The sequence below is a fragment of the Triturus cristatus genome, chromosome 6, assembly GCF_964204655.1.
Source record: "Triturus cristatus chromosome 6, aTriCri1.1, whole genome shotgun sequence".
In the NCBI taxonomy this organism is placed as follows: Eukaryota; Metazoa; Chordata; class Amphibia; order Caudata; family Salamandridae; genus Triturus; species Triturus cristatus.
This window is the reverse complement of record NC_140589.1, coordinates 529,260,326-529,275,268: the sequence shown is the minus strand read 5'-3', so window position 1 is coordinate 529,275,268 and position 14,943 is coordinate 529,260,326. Positions and strand designations below refer to the sequence as shown.

Here is a 14,943-nt window from a genome sequence, read left to right as displayed (position 1 = left end):
AAGACACTGAGTTAGAGAATAAAGGGCAGCAGAGTGATGGATTATATGGCAAGATGATGTGAGGTGGGACAGATGGTATATTGAGATAACAATATACTGAACAGAAGAGAAAACGACATCAAAGAAGAAAATATGTAAAGAAACATTTGAGCAGGGCAAGACGCAAGGCAACGTGTGAAAAGGGAAAAAGACTATAATCTGAGGCAAACTGAGAAAAGAAGTGGAGAAAAAGAGGGAAGGAGAAATTATGAAACCTTCGAACTGGCAATTCTTCTTGAACAACATTACATGTGCTACTTGAACCCAGACCAATCCCTGAAGGTTCACACACGCCTGGAGTGTGTCCAGACTTAGGTGACAGCAATCCAAGGGATTATCTATGCCCCTACGGATTGGCCGTAGAGGGCACTGGGCATTTTCCCAGTGGGCTGGAAGGGTGGGGGCCGGTTTTTGACCTGTGGGGGCCAGTTTTGTTACTGGGGGACTATTTTGCAGCAATCTCCTTACGGCCTGAGCTTCTCAGTAGCGCCCCCCTGTCCCTGCCCCCCCCCCCCCCGGGTAGTTGACCAGAATTGCCAGGGCTGGTTTCTGTTCCCAGTCCAGCCGTGCTTGTAAAATCTCATTAATGCATCTGCACTTTTGTGTAATCACTCAGCAGGGGTATATATGGAAGGGGTTCATCCTATACAGGGTGGGCATGCTACGGGCATGCTACAGGTCTAGAAATGCTGCCACAGAATAAATCCACGTCCATGACAAATCCCCAAGCAGAGGACTTCTCCATTTTGAAGGATATAACGAAACACTTAGTGCAGGTCCTTGGGTTGGCCAGGCATAGGGACCAGCCGCGGCTCGTGTCACGGAGAAGGGACCCTAGTGTTGTAGATGCATTGATGTGCTGTAGCATATGTTTGTAAAGCAAGGGCACAGGAGTATTCTGGAAAAGATATGGGCTAAGCAACAGATTTAAGGCTATTGTTTCTTTTACATAATTTTGTATTCCCTCTTTCAGACAACAGTCCCTGGGAGAAGAAATACAGTGAAGCTGCAGCCACTTTTGTCAGATACCCCATACAAAATCACTGTGGTGGCTATGTATGGAGATGGGGATGGAGGACAACTGACAGGAACTGGAAAAACAGGTACCTGCACTGCTTTTCTTTGTGTGCCTTTATTTGAATGACGTAGTGAGGGACAAAATGCTGATGATAGGTCTGTTCTGCTTTGTTTCAGAAGGTATAGTGCTGATTCAAACAGATTATAACAAAAAAGTTCAAAATTTTCTCTTGTAGGCTTAGGGCTATGCTTGCTTATGGAGCAAATTTTTGACTTTAGGAATTCACTCATAATTTTTAAAGTATTTATAGGAAACTCTGACCATCGCAGTGCATGTGCAACGTTTTAGAATGCCAAAATGTGAGTGGTGTACGTTTACTCATGTGGATATGTGAAACTATTTTTGCGTGGGAAATATTCCCACCTACCCCAGAGAGGCCTCTTCAAGTTTGGTGATATTTCCGGCCCTGAAAATGCACTTCTTTCTGTCTATTACAGAATATTTTTTAGGGAAAACTGCAAGTTATTGCCGAATACATGAAAATGTATTTTTCTGATGTTGAAAAACATTTACCCGTGGACCCACCCAGGAATTCTCATAATACATCCATAGTAGTACATATGCTCAAATGGAAATTCCACGTAATACTGGCAAACCATTTGTTTTTGCATTGTTTATTTAGAAGTGCTGCAAGTAGGAACGTGTTCAGCAAGTCACCAGCAACAAAACTGGCCCCCACGGCAGTGAAACGAACCACCCACCCTGCCAACCCACCCAAAATCCCCAATAGCCAGTTTCCCAGAGAATCTTGTCACCAACAATGGTGTACAATTCTCCTCTAAGGGGATGTAAGGGTTACTCCATACACATAACAAAGAACTGTGCTATATGACCCAAAATGCATTGGCAGGTAGGGCGATTGAACATGTATTTTAACAAGAGTGTTCACTTAGCCCTTTAAGGGACAATTCTAAATGTAAATGTTGTATACTTGTAAAGCGCACAGCTGCCCCAGCAACGGGGCGTCCCGGCACTGTATACCACTGGGGAACCCATCCTGGCTTTCCCTGTGAGATGGTCCCTACTGGGCATCTCCAAGGTGAAGACAAGCATCCCCAGCGCTGATGGGGCCGTAAGTGGAGATTAAGCAATCTATTGCCCAGAGTTGCTGAGTGGGATCCATGGTTAGAGTAGGCACCGAGGCGAGAATTATCGAGTCCGCTGACCTTGGCCCAAGACCCTGCCGCGTCGGGAATCGAACCCTGGTCCCGGGCCGACCTCTGCTTCCGGGTCTGCCGCCTCCAACCAGTGAGCCACACCACTCCACATACTCTAGCCATCATAGAAAGACTATGGGACTACAACATTTCTCCTAACCCCATCACAGGGGTGTCATCCTTCCACCTACTGGAAAGGAGGGAAGCTACTTCCTTGGTCTGCCCATGGTGGTTCAAGGTCAAGTATGCCGAACAAAGTGTTCACGCTGTGGATCTATATAAGGGACAGGCTAAAGTGTCACCCAGTCAAACTAAGTCTAACGAGCATAAGGACACAATATAGTGGTCTACCATTTCTGATATTGCTGTGGGAGATTCGATCACGATCCAGAATCCTAAGCATGTTCAGAAAGGTAGGAGCCAGTAATTCAGATCCATATGGGTAGTTAAAGTTAACAAAAGGCGTATTATTACTCAAGAAAGTAAAAGTTGGAGTTTGAGGAGTGTATTAAAGTGTATGAAAGAGCTGATGCCTTTTGACTCTGATGTAGTAAATGATGCTGAATAATTGATTTATCCCTCTAACCTCTCTCAAATACAAGAGATACCCAAAAAGGTTATTTTGCAAGTCAACCACTTGTGGGAGGTCCTCTTTTAACCCAATGAGACCAAATTAATCTGGAATCACTCCCTTAGAGTATGGGTCAAGTGCAGAACATGCGAAGTACCTACAGGGGAACGGGGTTCTTTTATGGAGAATTCTTCAAGATGATTGAAGTTTCATACTCAGTTATTCAACTGTGCTGCATGCTGTGCTATACCTTTAGATCTTATGTTCTGTCCCTTGTCCTTTCCATCCTTCCCTTTTTCTCCTCCCTTCTTTATTCTTTTGGTTGGCATGGGACATTGGGTGTTGGGGATCTGTAGCTGTAGCTGGTAACATTGTGAAGCCAACTTCTGCTGCAGAGACTTACTTTTTCAATGAAGCCGTTCACTTACTTCTTCATGTGGTGGATTTGCTTTTTGCCACAGTCTCCTTTCTCCTAGGCTGTTTTATTTATACTCAAAGTGCCACTTCGCAAACTCCCATCAAAACCAAAAAAAGTTACCAGTATACATTTGCAAGTATTCAAACTCGTGAGCTTGAGCATGCAGGTTAATTAATTCTACTAATTTAGCTATACCTCAGGTTATTCCTAGGTTTTCAGTCAGAATGCCTTTATTATTTCATTGAGTGCCTATTTTGCTACTTCTTGTTGAGCTACTGGTGTGCCCTTTGATTGCATTTGATTACGGTTACTCACCTCAGCAGGAAACTTTATTATTAGGAGGGTCTTTGAAGATGGTTGTGGGCCATTAATCTTCATCTGAGGAAAGGCTTTAGGTATCCCAGGCATTAATTATATTCTCTGTATAGATAACGTGTTTTATAGGGAGCCATTTTTAATCTCTTTTGTGAATTTAATGTTAATAGCTCAGTGTTCTGTCATAATTAGTTGTTCATATCACACTCTGTTTCCTGTACTACAAACATGCCGTCACAGGACACTGGGCAGTTACAATTTCAAGCACACACAACCACAGTGGTATTCAGAAATGTCTGTTCTTTTTTGAAGTTCAAATGCTACATTATTTAGTGATCCACCCAGACAGTTCTGGGCGTGGCCTAAAACATTATCATCTCACTTAAAAGGTTATCTTGCGGGCTTTATTTAATTACCAGATATAAACTGATGCTCATTGATAAATCAGCCATATATTCAGATTTGAGCCCCAAGACACGTCTGAACTGCAAGCTTAGCTTACTAACTGGTTATCATCATGTTCAATCACAGAATTAACGAATCATGTAAAAAAAAGTACTGCCTTTGTAAATCTAGTCTTCTGTGTCAAATGCATTACACAGAGTCCAAAATAAAGTGAACTAAGCCTTCCAGAAAAGTTTTTGTCAAACTGAAAATGCTGTGGTTAAAATGATGTGGTTTGAGATGTTTCAAAAACTTCAGTGGAACACAAATCGTAGTAATTTCTCAATTAAGTGAGTATGGAGGTCACCAATATGACTATTGGATGTAGGTTCTTCGGATGATGGGTTGACACTTGACATTTAACAACAAAAGCAATGAAAAATCAATAGGCATGACTTGCACTGTCAATTCTATACGATGCTCATTGACTTTGCCAATGTTTATTTTTTCAATTATTTTTTTAGAGACATAAGCAGTATGTACAACGAAATGGGAAAAATATAAAAAGCACATAAAATAATGGAGTAGTTGCACCTGCCCAAACACGACATTACTGTCACTGAAGTGCACTCCTTGTTAGGCAGTTGTGCATGTGTGATTAGGTAAAATGCCAACACCCACACTGTAAGAGAGCCAATGGATGAAGTGGGCTGACCCACTGCCCCATGCTGTATGCTGTGATTGGAGCAAAATGTGAATGAGACTTGAACAGACCAATAGATAAAGAGGGCTCAGCAAAAACTCTTCCTTTTTAGATATATATGAGGATATGAAGTATGGAAATTGTATGTAATAAGCATGGAAGGGGAGCTAAGGCAAGCAGGGGCTTATGGTGCAAGAAGGAGTGCATGACAAATGGACAAACTATGCTGACTTTACAAGCAGCATGAAACTCATCACTTAAAAACAACACTATGATAAATAATCGATATTTGGCAAGAAAGATTTAAAAGGGCAGAAGTAGGGTGGCAGAATGCAGTTGAAGCCAGACCCTGAGAGGAGTACAAAGATGATTAAAACGTTGACCCAAAAGCCACTTAGCTGGGTCCTAAAGAGCTTTTACTTGATAGTTCGTGGCAGATGAGTGTGGTAGCGGCAGTCTGCTGTATTTGAGGGGGATCAGCATTGCGCGGTTTCACTGGTCTGCAGCCAGCATTCACATGCACCTTCCTGCTATGCTGTATTACAATAGGACAGGGGAGCTGATTGAATAATGCACGGATCTGTTAAGTGGCAGTCGATTCTCACTTGTTACCTCTTACAGTCATTGTGCTGCTGGTTTTTCCCAGCAGCTTCTATTCCCTCTAGTGCCGCCATTTGTGCGACTCAGAAAGTTGCTACTGATAAAATCATTGATGACGTCTGTAATAACAACGACTAATATTGATGCTACTAATATTTATTTTCAGTTGGACTCCTTGCACCTCAAAACTTGCAAGTGTCAGATGAATGGTACACAAGATTCAAGGTTTCCTGGGATCGAGCTGCATCTCCTGTTCTCGGCTACAAACTAGTGTATCAACCCAGAAGTGAGTACATACAAATCTGGGGAAAAATTGCTTCTGGATAGTTATCAAGAATATACTAATGGCATCTTTGAAAATGCAAAATGAACTGATTAGAGGTGGTTGATGCATGTGCAGGTATACAGGTGCGTGCACCAGGTGTTTTTGCTTTTTCGAGTATGTGAATGAAAGCGTGTTTTCTTCCCCTTTCCCTCTATTTTATTCACAATTCCGGAAATATTGCTTCTCTGTTTGCCTTACACATTTGTTGATGCTACTCTATATTTATTCTCTTTTACTCTCTTTGCCTTCCTGTTGTAACCTGGGTGTGTAATTTACGGAGCGTTTAGTGTCATCCTTCATGTTTCTGAGAAGGCTTTGTTCACAAGGTGACCACCTGTATGACAGCATTACAGTAGAGTGCATAGATCTGCAGACTACTGTCATTTTTATTATGTGCTCGAAAAATCAGCTAAGCAGCCAGTGAGTAGGTTCATGAGATATTGTCCTACTGTCGGGGAATGGGTGGCACTCCTACCCAGTCACCTAGTCACCTAGTAGGCAGAAGCTTCAAATTGCAAAACGTTATATATATATTGGTTTGGAAATGCTCAGGGAAATTAAGAAATTGGTCACACACAGCACTGCAAAGCTTGGATAGCATATCATTGCAGTGGTGAAGCCAAAATGCAACACACTTAGAATTATGCAATTAAAAAAATATATATAATCATTTTACATTTTTATTTATTTATGAAATGGTTCAAGATGACACTGCTTTCATATAATCCGTGATTCATATGTGTTCAACACTATCCACTCAACTAATTCATATTTTCACAGGGAAACAAATAGAGCATTGACAGGCCAGTAATTGGAACCAGTGTACATCAATTACCACTTGTCAACACATATCACTTTCTAGGCTGTTAAGAGTTTATTCAACTAAAAAGACACTGCTGATTTCGGAACATTTTTATGAACCATAGTATTGAAGTCAAATTTGATTTATAAAAGGCCATGATCAAATAAACACTACAAAAGTGACACATGCTTTTGTTGTTTTGATGAAAATCTGAAAACTAATCCTGGTTAATTCAGTGTCCCACTAGTCTGGCACGTGGACGACAACGTTCACCTTTAAGCTGTAGTGAGTTCTCTCTGAATACGTACAGGCATTGTTAAGTTAGCATAACCACGTTAGATGTTAGAAAGCCATCTTTTTGCTTTTGCACTCGGCACTGCGTTTACATGTTATTTCTTAAAACAGACTGTTGACTCGAGACTTGCTTCACACAAGCGCGATCTGTTGTTACTATCCCAAGCTCTGCGCAGCGACCTTGGTCTGTACATGGTGTGACAAACAGTCTGGGGTATTACACAATGCATGTTTTTCACTCTAGGTTGATCGGCCCACTATTTAGCCATAACACACGCGCAGCTGCAAATGCCTGAAAATTAGTGCTTTTAGTATCACAGACATCATGTTTATTATTCAGACCGAAGACGAGCCTTCCTGCGAGAAGTCTCCTGATGCTCCTGTGATGTGATTTCACTAAGCTGATCTTTGAGGTATGGGGTCCCCTATTCAAGCCTAAGAGACCTTCTATTAGCATAATAATAATATTAGCTTCTTAGTAAAGGGAAGGTGGTAGTATCCACTGTCATTATAATATGATCACCCCTTTTATATTCTATGGTATTGTAACTATGTTGCTGGTTTTGATATTAATCATTTGTCTGCTTGTATTAGCCAAAGTACTGCATCTTAGGACACGTGGTCTATAAAAATAAACCCCTTTTATTTACAACGTGTCTCTGTTGATTATTGTTGTGGACTGATGTGAGAATAATATACGAACAGGTATTTCCGATTCCCACCATTCCTGAGTATGTACTGAGTCGCTTGTTCTGGGTTGTCTACACATTGGGACCGCCGAGCTAAATCTCGGATAACGAATGGGACACTTATGCTAGCCGGATACTGGGTTCTGGGTTCTGAGGTGAGTTTCTGGTACACCACAATTCACTGAGGTCCTGGGGTTCTTCGCATAGTTCTGTGTATCAGCAGAATCCCTGCAACATGGCGCACCTAACGTTTGGTCTATGAGTTGAAACGCCTTAGTAGTGCTTACATTTAGTCCACAGCACCCTCATTCTTGTTTCCGGATAACAAGTCTGACGGCTTTCAAACCTACCTAGTTCTATTGATATAGGTTCCTTCAAGCTTGATTATTAAAAAGGTTATTGAACCCTTGTGCTACTGAATACTTGAAGTGTAGCTTGTCCTTATGGCAATTAATGTTGCGGCGCATAGCCGTGCGGCCCTGAAACGTCACTTGACGCAGTATGGGGTGCCGGACGCGGGCATGGACGTCATCTTTGTGGTGGGAGCCGATGCGGCTCACCCCTTTGAGTTGTTCTACTCTTGGGTGACGATTCCGGCAGTCAGTGGTAATGATAATACATTTCATTCTTACACTGCCACTGCCGTGCCTGCCGCCTATGCGCCTTATAGGACACAGGAGATTCCAATATCTGCTTGGCAACATCAGATTTGGTTTAATGGCGCCCTCCCCCATGTGGTTATACCGCCGAGAATGGGCCCTTTATCAATTGCGGGGGCCACTTGGCCGGTACTAGCCGGATTTACGCCTCATCCCCGTTACCTCACGGTGACGGTGGATGAATTGCGTGTACTACACACTGCCCTTATAACAGTATATAGGGCGTTAGTGCAGTATGTGTCGCGCACTGTACAGGCGGGGGCGCCTGTTAGTGCGGGACAACCTAGTGATCGCCACGCGGTGGTCATTAGTCCTGTTATGGTCAATTCTGTTGTGGGCAAGCGCCCCCTCACAAGGGATGATTATCCTTTTTGGCTTGCTGAAAAATTTGACCAAATAGAGGCGGTGTATCCGCATACAACTCCTGTGGAAAAACACAGGATCCTCACCATTAGTTTGCCTAAAGACTTAGTTCCCCATATAGATGACTGTGTATCCTGGGGTAAGATTTTTGCTGCGACGTACGCGCAGTGCTTCGGCACTCCGTCTATGTTACAGCTGCCCTCCATCATTAAACAGGTTCAAGAGGACCATGGAGCGGAGTCTGCGATAGAATTGGGGATGCGGCTCCTCGGAGATTTTGGCCTGGTGGCTACCATGATAATGGGGAACCTTAAGGGTGATGCGTTGCACTTTCAGGTTCGTAATGAACTGAAGAAGGTTGCTGAAGAGGACAAGCCGCAGGAATTTGCTAAAATAATCGCAGAAGCATATCGTGATTTGGGTCGTAGCTCTTTAGGAGTTAAGCCTGTGATCAAGAATCCCGATTCTAAGCAGCAGGGTAAGGCAGGAACTTCTGGTAAGGATGAACGACCCTTTTTTCCAAAACAAAAGTGGCCGTTTAAACAACAGGGCAAGCAGCAGCAGAAACAGGGCTCTCGGCCTGCCTCTCCCGTACAGTCAAGTAGTGAACGCACTTATGATCTGCGAGATCGTGCTACTATTAAGTCTCCTGATAGATTTCAGGTTTCTGAACCGCGTTCTCCTCGTTCTTCACAGGAAACATCGGCTACACAGTCTGGTGGCGGAGGCGGTGGCAAAGGTCGGGGTGCTCCACAACAGCGTGACCAACCCCGACAGACTGAGGGTAAAGGCAAGCAGGACGAGTTTGCTCGACAAAGACCCCCGTTTCAGAAGAAGAAAGTGGCGGCTCTGACGGCAACATATGCCTCAGATAGTGCGGACACAGCTTCAGAACCGGACATGGGCGCTGACGCTACTAGACAGCGCAGCGGAAATTACCATAGTCCGTCAAGCTCTGCGTCCATTTCTGGCGGCGACAGCAACTGATGTATTGGTTACTGTTGAAACAGCTGACACCAGAGTGGCTCCCCCTGATAGACTTTATGAAATAGTCTTATTAATAGAGGGTGACATACAACGTACTATAAAAGGGATTTTTTGGGATAATCTGACCACCACCTATGATATCCTCCTAGCGGAGGCAGATTGGCCCCCGGCCTTCATTTTGGAAGCTCCTAGAGGGGAGGAGAAAATCCTCCCGTCCTTTGCGCACACTGTGCCTAAGGACCAAGCTGAAATGTACGCTGGTGAGTGGGCGCTGGCGCTTGCGCCAGCGGTATATCGTACTCAGGTGGGTTGGGACCGGTTGTCCCCCTGCCATGAGATTCCATTGCGGTCTATGCCCCAGCCTCAGCCCCAATATCCCATGCGTCGTGAGGCTAGACCTCACGTCGCGGCGATCCTTGAACAATTGGAATATCAGGGTGTAATTGAAACATGTGTGTCCCCTATGAATAACCCTTTATTCACTGTGACGAAGCCTGACGGCTCGTACCGTTTAGTTTTGGATTACCGGCACCTAAACTCCCATTGCCGGACCTGCGCGGTACAAAATACACATAGCTCGGCTCTAGTCGACAGTCTCGTGCGTAAACGATTTAAAACGACACTTGACATTTCCAATGGCTTTTTTAGCCATAACCTGTCCACACTGAGTAGCCAGTGGACAGCGTTTACTTCGGGCGGTAAACAAAAACAGTTTACGAGATTAGCCATGGGCTACAAAAATAGCCCTGGCGTCTTTTCCGCCCGCGTGGTTTCCCTCTTAGAAAGAATAGACCCCGAGGCATACTCCTATGTTGACGATATCTACCTCACGGATGACGAGCTGTTGCCGCATCTGTCTCGAGTCGACAATATTGTAGTGAGTTTTGCTGACTATGGCTACAAATTCAATTTTGCGAAGTCTCACATCGCGGAATATACAGTGTTGTTTTTGGGCTACGAGCTCAATAATGAAGGAAAGGGGTTAGCTCCCCACTTTCTGGAGAAGTGCGCATGCTTGAGTGCGCCAACGACACTAAAGAAATTACAATCTCTACTGGGCTTTCTGAATTTCGGCCGTACGTACATTCCTGATTATGCCCAGCGTATCAAGCCGCTTTACGCCTTGGTACAACCCACATTTTCGAAGTCTAGCTGGCAGCTGGAACATTCTAAAATTTTACAGTCTTTACAGGCTGACCTTCTTGCTTCACAATATTTGCTGACACGTGATAACCGCACCAACCTGGTAATAAGAATAGTGCCAGGCGCCGTGGGTTTCACGTATTTGACGTTCAATGAGGGCGATACAGTCCCCATTGCGTACAAATCCCACTTGTACACCTCTGCTGAATTACGTTTTTCCGCGGTCGAAAAAGTTCTGACTGCTGTACAGATGGCGATCCTTAAAGAACGCGCACTGTCACATGGGAAACAGATTCTGGTTGTAACACCCTATCCCGCCTTAGAAGCGGTGACAAAGGCAAGTGTACCAAATTCTAAAGCTTTGCATCCTCGGTGGATACAATGGGCCACAACACTGACGTCGCCGGACGTCACCTACATCTTTGATGCCTCATTACAGACTCAAGAGTTCTTGCAGTATGAATTCGTTCATCCGGCTCCTCTGTCTTTGCGCCCGCTCGAAGAATACCATTGTGTCATATACACTGACGGGTCTGCGCAGCCCGCAATTGGATCAAAGCACGCCTACTCAGCGGCTTGCGCAATTGTCGTAGGTACTTTCGTAAATGGTGAATTCCAATCTGATGCAGTGCATACGCAGTCATTGGGCGATTGTACCGCGCAATTGGCGGAGCTTCGGGCTCTAGTGCTTGCGCTGGAGTTTGCCGATCCCCGAGTCACTACTCTAATTGTGAGTGATTCTTTCTACTGTGTCCAGTCCTATAATGACAATTTACACTTCTGGTCTCAGAATGATTATCGAGACACAAAAGGTGGCACAATTAAGCATAAAACGCTTTGGGTTCGAGTGGCAGACTTTAAAGAACGTCTCCCACTCGTGAATGTAATTCACACTCTTGGTCACCAACGACTTGGTGTCCATGCTGTCGGCAACGGCTTGGCTGACGAGGCAGCAAAAACAGCAGTGGCTACATACTTAGTGGCAGCAGTAACCAGATCAAAGAGTAAGATTGATGATGACATCTTGGCAGCTATTGCTGCTACAGAAAAGGGAGGCGATTACCCGAAGGGTTTTCCTTCTCGTTACATTTACCATTTAAGTCCTGATAATGTCCCATTAGTGAGGATTAACGACGTTGGTGTCAGAATTATTCCCAACGCGGACTGCAGACCCGCACTGATTCTGGCTGCTCATGAGGGGTTGGCGTCAGCCCACGCCGGAGTGTCAGCCACTATATCTCTGCTACAACAACGTTACTGGTGGTTCGGTTTATATAAACAAGCGCGCGCTTATGTTCTCGATTGTGACATTTGCCAACAGATTAAACCTTCTACTGTTGCGCGCCCATCACAAACACAGTTGTACATATCCAATAAACCATTTGGTTGTGTTTATTTGGATCACTGCGGTCCTTTTTCTTCTGATACTGCGTACAAGTACATCTTGGTTGCAGTGGATTCGTGCACACGTTTTCTGTGGGTATGGCCACAAAGGAGTGCTGACTCGCGGACTGTCATCAGAGATTTGCGTGTCTTTGTGGGAACTTTTGCGTGTGGTACCTTCCATTCTGATCAGGGCCCTGCGTTCGCCTCTAAGGCTTACAAGGAGGCTATGAGAAATTTGGGGGTCCTAGTCAAATTTTCGTCCCCCTACCGACCTGAGGGTAATAGTGTGGTGGAGCGAATGAACCGTGACTTAAAGCAATCATTGACAGCCCGTGTTTTAGGCACAGGCCGAAACTGGCTAGCCCATTTGTATAACGTCCAACGTGCACTTAATAATCTCCCTAGAAGGTCTCTGGGTGGGCGGACCCCGTACATGATGCTCTTCGGAATCAGAATGTTTGTACCAGACCTTGATGGTCTAGACATGGCGGCGTCGACCGCACCCTTTGACGTAGATGATCACTGTGCTGTTTTACAGACTCTGCAAGAAGCCAGAGACACTCTATCGAAGGAACACATGCCCTCCACATCTGAAGCTGAAGTTCAGATTCCGGTAGTCGGCTGGCTACCCCGAGTTGGTGATCTGGTCCGTGAGAAGGTGGAGAACAAGAAGGAGTTCGGCCCCTCTTATCGTGCACCAGTTCCAGTGCTTGGAGTGCAGGGTACAAGAACAGTCATTTTACCTCCACTTCCTGGTCGCAAAGAAAACAGGTACATCTCAATTGACAATGTCAAACTTCAGCGAGTGGCCGATACTTCTTAGTGTGACTCCAGCAGTTTCATGCCAGACGATGCAAAGAAATTCAATGTTGACTCTTGCTTCTAACACCTTGCCTGATGTTGCCATCGAGATGCAATCGGTTACTGATCCCTTGTTGATACCATCGGCTGGTGGTTTGCCCGAAGAGACTGAGTATGCTTATCCTACACGTGGTCCCTCACCTGTTTTACAATCTACGGCGCTTGGACAGTCCCGTTTCTCCTTTGACACTAACTCATTGCCCTCAAGCCCCCCATCGAACATTGCAGTTTTTTTCAGCTGGTTTAAGAGACATTTTTTGATTGCCCCTTGGACATACATTTGGCTGTTGCTTTTCAGTGTTTTTTTGTTTATGTCCGTTGGATTTGTAATAGTTTTTTTCCGTCTTGTGGATGGCCACTATCTGAGTGAGAGATCGACAATTAGACTTATCAATGGAACTTTGGCCCCCCACTCCTCGTCCCACATCATGAAGAGGGACCAGACTTTTGTGAATATTACTGCCTGGCCCGTCTTGGATGGAATCGCATGGGATGCTGTTAAATTCCAAATTCATGGGCCTACAGAGGTCATTAATGTACCTAATGTATTTCGTGTTTCTATGGGTGATGTGGTTAGGCAGAACATACGTTCTGATGATTGGGATGTACACGCCATTGAATCACTGTTTTCTGATTTGAAATATTATGCCGCTTTTGATGCTGAAGATTTATACGAAAATGCGGCTAATTATGCGGAACAGTATTGTTTTCAACATTATGGCAATCATTTCCTGCATAAAGCAAATACGTTTAGAAATTTTGTAAATTTTACCCAATGGGAACACTGTCCTACTCCCGAATTCGGAAGTTCACAAACACTGGTTAACAAGTATTCATATTTTACCGATTTCAGTGTTTCCAACCCGGCAGCGTTTTATTTTAAGGTGCTGCCTGAGTCTGCCGCAAAGGTTAGACTGACACACACGAAGCTACTTTATTCTAAGTCCTTTATGGACGAGTTGTCAATCAAAGGTTATGATGTATGGAAGGCTACTATTGATCTAAAGTCGGTTTGGGGTTCCAAGCCGTGGCAGGTACAGGGTACAGAGGCTTTACATCGTGCCTGTCTTATACCAAATCATATTTTATTTTTAAATTCATCCATCTTCCAAACCACCTGTTTCGGATTGGCTACTTCTAAACAATTAAAGTCACCTTCTGTGCCAGATCTGGGCGCTTATCCCAATTGGGATAACCACACAGATCTGTCCCGCGCTGCTTTGCAATCCTTAGTTTCAAATACGTCTTTCAATATTTCGAAAGTTAATAGTGAGGGTTGGTTAATTTGGCAAAGCAGTTCAGATATCTGTCAACGACGTTTTCTGGGACTGAAACCGGGATATACTCAAGAACGTGTAGACCCTCGGTTTGAGTCGTCACATACTGTCACTACATACTCTGTGGGCAAGTTATGTCAATCTTGGCTGCGACATTCCACTTTGGCGTCTGTCAAGGATCACTTATCACAATTACATGACAGAATAGATTTGAATGATTTTGTTAAGGGTCCTGTGGGCGGCAGAACCAAAAGGTGGGCGTATGCTATTTACAACGAAGTCTGGAAGTTGTCACAGATTGAGGCGGCTTCCAGATTGAGAGCTATTGACAAAGCAAACATGGAGAAGGTTTTAGCCGTTATAGATAATAGCATTAGCACTCTCTCTTCTAGGATTTATACATTAGATAATATTGTTTCGTCAGTTGTTGATATTGTGCATGATGATATGTCTGTGTTATATCATGGTCAAAACCAGTTGCGTTCTGTTATGCAGTTTGCGTGGACATTGCAGACGTTAAAGGCAGGGAGGGTCCCTTGGGACTATTTGAACACTACATCGTTATTCCTTCCCTTTAACCTTACTGACAAGCAGCGCTTTATGTCCATGAAGGATGCTACATATTCATTGTTACATATTGAAAAATTAGAGCCATTGCCCTTCTCAGTAGCGGAGATCAATTCGGCTACGTGGCTAGCACACGGATTGATAACTCTCCCTTTTGCGCTTTTTAAGTTTACGTCTTGTATGAAACATTATGCTTTAGGTAGTTATGAACCGCTAGGCACCGCTTTCATACACGAGGTTTGGTCCCTCCCCTTTACGTATAGATGTACTAGGGACGGAACTGAGGTTTATTTGAAAGGCGAGGAATGCACCACGTCACCAGACC

The 14,943-nt window shown here is 44.3% G+C and overlaps 1 protein-coding gene across 2 annotated transcripts in view; it reads left to right on the top strand.

Moving 5' to 3' along the window:
• COL12A1 (collagen type XII alpha 1 chain) overlaps positions 1-14,943 on the top strand; it is a 344,609-nt gene that overhangs the window by 235,640 nt on the left and 94,026 nt on the right. For both annotated transcript variants that reach the window (XM_085610958.1, XM_085610959.1), the window contains exons 38-39: positions 1,013-1,142; positions 5,432-5,551. In XM_085610958.1, coding sequence (XP_085467084.1) covers positions 1,013-1,142; positions 5,432-5,551 — 250 coding nt within the window. The remainder of the gene's footprint in view (positions 1-1,012; positions 1,143-5,431; positions 5,552-14,943) is intronic.